The sequence below is a fragment of the Pterocles gutturalis genome, unplaced genomic scaffold, assembly GCF_000699245.1.
Source record: "Pterocles gutturalis isolate BGI_N339 unplaced genomic scaffold, ASM69924v1 scaffold45083, whole genome shotgun sequence".
NCBI lineage: Eukaryota > Metazoa > Chordata > Aves > Pterocliformes > Pteroclidae > Pterocles > Pterocles gutturalis.
In genome coordinates, this window is record NW_010119644.1 from 1 (window position 1) to 7807 (window position 7807).

The 7807-nt window shown below is 54.6% G+C and overlaps 1 protein-coding gene across 1 annotated transcript; it reads left to right on the top strand.

The window, feature by feature from the left end:
• Positions 1 to 353: 353 nt before the first annotated feature.
• On the top strand, positions 354 to 6106 carry AMDHD2 (amidohydrolase domain containing 2; the record flags this gene model as incomplete). The annotated part of the gene is given in 11 exon segments (XM_010076628.1): positions 354 to 490; positions 1179 to 1318; positions 1691 to 1745; positions 2186 to 2398; positions 3297 to 3385; positions 3716 to 3761; positions 3764 to 3850; positions 4110 to 4217; positions 4930 to 4998; positions 5450 to 5551; positions 5945 to 6106. Coding segments are annotated over 11 exon segments (1135 nt in total), but the record flags the coding sequence as incomplete, so codon positions are not given.
• Positions 6107 to 7807: the final 1701 nt, after the last annotated feature.

Here is a 7807-nt window from a genome sequence, read left to right on the forward strand (position 1 = left end):
TTGCTGCAGGAGATGAGGGGTGCGTGGGGCACGGCCCCTCTCTGCTCCCCTCCTCTGCCAGCCCCCGGGCCCTTTGGCCATCGCAACCGCACGGGCGGGCAGCCCATGAAAATCCCGTTGCCCAGAGGCCAGGCAGAGAGAGGGCTGCCCGGCGCGTCGCTGCTGCACTGGGGGACCTGGGGACAGCTTTGCCCAGCAGACAGCGGAGAGCCCGCGGCGGAGGTGGCCGGTGGGGTCTGCTCTGCCCAAGGCCACTCCTGTCACTGAGGCCAGGCTGCCTGCTCCTGTGTGCTCCCGGGCTGCAGCGCTGCAGACCGCTCAGGAGCTCAGCGTGCGTGTGATTGTCCCTTCAGGGAGGACCTGTGGGTGCGGGAGGGGAAGATCCTGAACCCGGAGAAACTCTTCTTCGATGAGAAGGGCTCTGCTGACATCCAGCTGGACTGTAAGGACAGCATCATCGCCCCCGGCTTCATCGACGTCCAGATCAACGGTACAGTGAAGCCATGTGCGCTCACAGGGAGTTGGGGGATCCCAAGTTCGTCCATCTCAGACCTTCAAACCCTGCCGCGTGCATACTGCCCGTGAACAAGCACGTTTCAGCTGCTTGAGGGAGATAGGAGGCACTCATGATAAAGAACGATTTTGCCCACGGTTGCTGCTGTCATGTAGTTGATCCCCTTCGGCTGGGTGGGGTTTCCAGCACAGCTTTCCTCTTAACCTCATTTTTGTCAACGTTTTATCCTGCCCCTGCACTGGCCGGATGCCTGCCCTACTCTTCCCAGGATACAGGGAGGACACAGCAGGATTTCTCAAGGGAACAAACCTTACCTGCAGTAGCTCTTTCCTGAGGGTCAGGAGGGCTTTGTTCTATGGTAGCTTATGTTGGGAGTCAGATCCTCTCTTTAACGGGAAAACCTCAGATTTTGCCCTGCATCAAAATAAAAAGTTGGTGCTTGCAAAATACTGGGATGCTGTGGGGAAAAGCACTTCAGGAGGATGGCATTGGTTGGACTTGTACTTGCACAGCCTCGCAAATGTAGGACAGGAGAAGTCCTGGTGGAGCCCTTTGGTTCTGGTCAGTGTCTCTCTGCTCACGCAGAATGCTGCTTCGGTGTTTTCGGGTGGGAAAACATCCACTGGGAAGCTGCAGCTTCATCTCTGTTTTGTTCATGGTGCAGGAGGCTTTGGGGTGGACTTCTCCCTGGCTACAGATGACTTCAAATCAGGCATTGACCTGGTTAGTCAGAAAATCCTCTCCCATGGAGTGACCTCTTTCTGTCCCACACTGGTGACATCTCCTCCGTCTGTGTATCACCAGGTAAGGGACTTTTACCCCTCTCATCTGCAGGGTGGTAAAGGGCTGAGGCTGGTACCAAGAGGCGAGAGGGCCAAGGCTGGGACTGTAGAGAGCGGGATAGCTGCCCTGGTGGAAAAGCCACGGGCAGGAGGAGCTGGACTCTACCCCTGGGTTTCTTGCCCTCAACCTTTCATACCTCTGAGACAGCGATGTCTCCCAGGCCAGCTGTGCACAATGGGGCTTGCAGCTGGATTTTTCTCTGCGAGCTGTGTTTGGCTGACGGTCCCAAGTGGTCCAGCTACAAAGCTCTCTCTGGAGCCGAGGTTTGGGTCTGTTTTGGCAGGCTGGGGTGCCATGGCTGGGGTGCTGTGTCTGATGAACCCCTTTCTCTAGGTTCTCCCTCAGTTCAGTATAAGAAATGGTGGAGCCCACGGAGCAGGTATCCTCGGTAAGTGGTTTTGTCCCTCACTATCCTCTGGTGCTACTCTAGGAGGGCAATTATCTTTTTCCTTGTTAAGGAGAAAGAAGATGCTGTAGAGACAGCACAAATGGGGGCTGGAGCTCTCACAGTGGGAGGGCTGCACAGGCAGGCAAAGACCTGCTTTCTCACTCAACCTGTCCCTGGCCTTTTCTGTGATCTCCACCATCGTACCCGCACTGCCCCAGCCCTTCTGGACCCCACAGGGTAATGGCAGTGGAGTGGCTTAGCTTGACCAGTTGCCAGCGCTGCATCTTTTGCCATGTTGAGCTCAGCTCAGAGTTACTTGAAGTATGGGTTTTGCTGCAGGAGAATGACAAGAGCTTGAGTGGAGCAGGGTAGACACAGCAGGTTTCTTGGTCCGTGGCGGGGAGAGGAAGGGTCATGGCTTTGTGTTCCTGTTTGGGCAGGGGTCCATCTGGAAGGACCGTTCATCAGCAAGGAGAAGAAAGGGGCACACCCAGAGCACTGCCTCCGCACCTTCGAGGCAGGCGCCTTCCAGGACCTGCTTGCCACCTATGGGTCCCTGGACTACGTCCGGATAGTCACCTTGGCCCCAGAGATGAAGAGGAGCAGTGAGGTGATCCAGGAACTCACCAAGCGGGGCATCTGTGTCTCGCTCGGTAAGGGCTGGGGAGGGGGAGGGGGAGGCTTCGGGAGGCTCTGTCCCCCTGTGCCTCTCTCGGGGCTGTAGCATCTCTAATGGTGTCTCAGTGTGACTGGACGGGGTGGGATTTTCTTTTGCCTGGCCTATGCGGAGGTGACAGACCTGTCACAAATGGAGACCTCGCTTTGATGCTGTGAATCTGTTGCCCTTTGTACGGTAAGGGCCAAGCTTCATATTGATTGAGGAGCCCCTGCAGTTTAACACAAGGTAGCATTTGGTGCTGTTCAAACCCAGGAAAGAAGAGAAGTCTTACTGGAATAAAGACACAACTGGGGGCTGACAACGCGAAAAGGTTCAAACTCTGAAGTCCAACTGCTTTAGGCCTTATTTGACAGGTGAAACGGTTTTCCAAAGGTTACTGTTGAGTTTGGATGACTCCGTTTTTCAGCCGGAAGCGCCGTACGAGACGTCTCCCTGCACTGCCTTGTGGGCCACTGACTTCAGACTGCCTGCATACTGCGTGTCCTCTGCTTCAGAAATGCCTCGCTGCCTCAGGTCACTGAAGAAATCAAGGGTGAAAGGAAACCTTAAGTGAGAAGGGCATTCATACAGCAGAGCATCTCTTATCTCACAGCCACAGAAAGCAAAGAACCACAGAAAGGCAAAGTTTGCCCACAGAGCATTACAGCTGCTGTCCGTGTTGGGGAAAGCAGAATTTTCTTTCTGGGTAGTTTTATCTCCATATTCTGTCTTGGCAAAGTCCCCACTGTCTCTGCTCCCTTGACACCTCTCCATAAAGCCTTTAAACATCTCAGCCCAGGCTGGGGCGTCAGAGTCGAGTCCTAATGACAGAGCATCTTCCTTCCTGTAGGAAAAAAAAGGCAGAAAAATCACGCGTCGGTCTTTATTCCCAGGTCACTCGGTGGCTAATCTCTCCCAGGCTGAGGAGGCTGTGCAGCACGGTGCGACCTTCATCACTCACCTCTTCAACGCCATGTTGCCAGTGAGTAGCCGCGGGCACTCGCCCTGCCCTGGTGTTGCTTTCGGTGCTTTCTCTCCCGCTCCCCACAGATGCATATTCTCCCCAGCTTGTTTCATGAGGTTTCAGCACCAAACCTCTGGCTTCACATTCCTACTGCCTGATCTAAAAGAGAGTCAAGGCTGTAGCAGACTCTTGCAATGTGAGAAGATGCCCAGATTTGTCTGGAAAAGGACGGAGTGCCCAGCTGCGAGGCAGTTTAGTGGAGATGGCGGCTGCGTTCCCGGACGGGAGGGGTCTCAGCCCACGAGTCCTGGTGATGCTCCACAGCTTGTCCTCTTTCCCCTTGAGCAGTTCCACCACCGCGACCCTGGGATTGTGGGGCTGCTGACGAGTGAAAAAAACGGACGGTCTTCTACGGCATGATCTCTGATGGCATCCACACCAACCCTGCCGCCCTGCGAATTGCGCACCGAGCCCACCCCAAAGGTGAGCCACGCTGGGCCCACACGGCGTCACCAGCCATCCCGAGTGCTGTGCCATCTCCCACAAAACCCTCGCACAAGTGCTGTGGCATGCCGCCCTCGCTGCCTGAAGAGGTCACAGCCACGTGTGCTGATCCACCGGCCCTCTTGCTTTTGTTGGACGTGGCCAGAGACACCTTTGCCCCTCTGTGGGAGGGCAGCGCTCAGAGCTGCGGCAAGATCAGCTGCAGAGCTAACGCAGCCTCTTTCCTTGCGTTCCTCAGGCCTGGTGCTGGTGACGGATGCGATCGCTGGCATGGGGCTGGCACCGGGTCGGCACACACTGGGTCAGCAGGTGGTGGAGATCGATGGACTCAACACCTACATTGCAGGTGTGTGCCTCTTGCTAAAGCGCTGGGAACAGCACTGCCGCTTGTGCCCGGTCCTGCAGAGCTCAGCACATCTTGCAGTGCCTGTGGGTGCGAGGTGCCACCCCCTTGGGTTTTGGTGCCCGATGGCTTTACAGTGACTTGGCCATGAGGAGAATGAGGCACCTTGTGAAGAGTGGAAGTGCCCCATCTTGGTGGAGTGAGGATTAATCTGAAAATTTGTAGCTATCTACACCTCTGAAAGCCTCATTGCCCAGTATCATGGATGCTAGAGGTTCCAGCGGGGTCTGAAAGGACAGGGCATATCCCACAGATATTTATTGTCCCTCGTCTTTACTATACCACCACCACTCCTTGCTAACTAAGTTCCCTAAAGCTGCAAGCAGTTGGAGGCTGGGAAGGTATTTCAGAGAAGGATCATTCCATTCTCAGCTCCCTTCCTCTCTCTCGGGCAGCAGGTGCCTGTGTTGTGAGCTAGAGTTTCACCCAGCCCGGCTGGTCGTACAGGGGATCTGTGGGGTGACATCCCAGCACCTCTCCCTGTGCAGCCAGCGCGGGCTCTCTCTCGCTTCTCTCTGTCACTCGGGCCCTTCCAGTTGCTCCCTGCGCAGCCCAGATTTTCTACCCCTTGTGGTCATGTTATGCTTTCCCACCACCCCACTTACCCTTGCTATGAGTTGTGGACCTGCTCAGTGCCATCCTGTTCCTCTCCCAGGCACAAAGACCCTGAGCGGTAGCGTGGCGACCATGGACACATGTGTGCGACACTTCCAAGAAGCCACAGGTAAGTGAGCCTTGGCCACAGGCTGCTGCTCCCTCCGTGTGTTGACTCTGGAAGAGGTCTCGCTCTTGCCAGCAGTGTCCGCTCCACCAAGAACCGTTCCCTCTTGCCTGAGACATGATGGGAAGGGCTCGGATCGGTGGCACTGGCCTCAGATGAGCACCTTTTTGAGGGGAGATTTCATTTTAACCCATAGCACCAATGAAAAGTGAAGCCTCCTGCTCTTTTCTCACAAAGGTGAATTATTTTCCCCTCCCCATATTCTGGTGTTCCGTCCTCCTCTTCCTGGTGTCTCCCATAGGGATGTTTCTCCTCTGCAGCTCCATCTGGCTTCGGTGGGGGTGTTCCAGCTCAGGTCCCTGCCAGGCTGACAGTTGCCTTAGCCAGGCGGGTTTCAGCTGCTCTGACAATGGCTGTTTGCCACCCTAATTGCCAACCTCCTTCTCTGTCCAAGGGTGCTCCGTAGAGACTGCGTTGGAGGCAGCATCTCTGCATCCCGCCCAGCTCCTGGGGATTGAACACAAAAAGGGGACGCTAAATTACGACTCCGATGCAGGTACTGGTATTGGAACAGCAGGTAGTGGTATGGGGACAATGGTGGGAGGGCTCCCAGGTGCTGGAGCAAAGCAGGAGCTGCTGCGAACAGATCTTCATCCCTTGCTTCAGCGGGAGTTGCAGAGAGACTCGCTCTGCCTGGGATTTGCTCTGGGCTTTTGCTCCAGTGTTTTTTCCCTTGGATGCTGGTGGTGTTGTGCGAGTCCTCTGGAGAGAGCCCCACATCTCAGCCAAGCATGGAGCAGAGCTGCCATAGCAAGGATGGCACACTGCTGTCCTGCTGCCGTCTCTGGGCTGGGGAGAAGCTCTTCCCCACTGAGCCCGGCTCCTCCCAGACAGCTTCAGCTGTTCCATTTCTCTGACAGCTGCTTCCTTTCTCCCTTGTTTCACGCAGATTTCCTGATGCTGAATGACAGTCTGTATGTGCAAGCCACGTACATTGCGGGCGAGGAAGTCTGGAGACAGGATGCGTTAGGCATGTGACGCTGGGCTGTCCTGGTGCCCTGCAAGGCTCCCTGGCACTGTGGTTAGCAGCTTTGGTAACCACTCCACTTCTCTTTTTTTTTTAAAATTCCTTCCTGCAACTCCCTTAAAGGAGCCTCATACCAAAGAGCTGCATTTTCCAGCACAACCACTGCTTCCAGTTACAGCAAAGCCTGCAACAAATTTGTTGGTGCTCAGCTGGTGGAGCAGGGAAGGCAGGCAGAGCTGTGCTGGGGGAGATTGTCAGTCCGCCGTGTGACCTGAAGGACTGCACAGCTGTCCTGCACGGACTCCCCAGACAGAGGTGCTCCTGTTGCCGTCTTAACAGCAGCGTGAGGCTGTCCCAGCCTTTGCACTGTTTTATACAGCACGCACTAACCTGCCCGTGCCCAAGGCAGGCTCAAGCCATTTCCTTCCCTCTGCCTGCTGTTTGCCTTGCTCCTGGGCAGCTGTGGCTGGTTAGATGTCAGCTTCCACCAGCTCAGCTCGCAGCTCTTCACATTAAAAGGTTCCTGTTGTGTCAGCAAAAGTTGAAGATCACATTCTGATCCCCCAGCAGTCCCTCTGTCATGTGTGCTCCAGACCAAGGCTGTCACAGCTCGCGGACTCGGTGCCACTGTGGGGCTGTGAATCTATGTGGGCTGAACCCTCAGGGCAGAGATCAAACCCAGGAAAAACAAGGCATTGCTGGCCCTTTGTGCCTTTTCCCTGCATCGGCATTGAGTCCACAGCACGTGGTTTTGTCTGGAGACATGGAAAGCATCTTGCCACAGAAAGCAATGTTCCTTTTAACCTTTTGTTCTGGGTAGACAGGTTCTGCAGGCTCTGTGCCCAGCCCTACCTAGGAGAATCTTTGGATCATCTGATGGGTTTGTGCATTCTTCAGGCCACAGAAGGGAAGCTTTTGCTTTAGGAGGTGCACCCAGACTGGTAGTGACGGGCTCACAGGCCCTCGGTCCTGCTCAGGCACTGAGGAAGAGGAGAACGGCAGTGGGATTCTGGCCTTTCAAGACAGTTGCTGATAGCTCATTATTCCTGTGCTCATTATTATCTTCTCCAATACTTGACTGTCAGCTCTTTTCCTGAGACTTGAACACTTCTATGCGAAGACTGATGCTAATTTTGAACCTACCGCAGTCAGAAAAGCCTTGCAGTCAGTCTTAGACAACCTCTGACAAGCCTCAAACCAATTAGATGTTTTTTTGGAGTGAGGGAAGGGCTTAGACAAGGGGTAGGTCTTAGCAAGGGTGAAGGTTGTAAGGCAAGACACAAATCGGCTGGGATTGTCAGAAGTGTGCCGACTCTTCCAGTACCTTTTTATAACCTTCAATGCAACATTTGGAAGTGCTTTCCTAGCACTTTAGAGCCCTGCTGGAATAATTGCAGCCTTGGAGAATTTCTAACATCAGCTGCCAATGTCAGCAGAAACTACAACCTCCACGATTTGGAGCATTTGAAAGAGACATCAAATACTGTGCCATGAAGCGTGGCATGCTGCAGCGTCACCGATCTCAGCAGGGCGCTTTGGCCTGCTGCTGAAAAGAAATCTGTGGGGAAAAAAAATGCATAGCAACAAGGTGTCTAACTTTTTATTTACAAAATCAAATAATCAAAAGGAAATCTAAAATAGACATGGAATCAGACAATGCCTGTCGGTGTGTATTCCTCTGTCTGCTGGAAACAGGCTGTACCCTACCCGCGGCGCTGTACGGGACTGTGGCGCACAGCACCCGGGATCGCCGCTGCCAGCGGCACCGTGGCCCTCGGGCCTCAG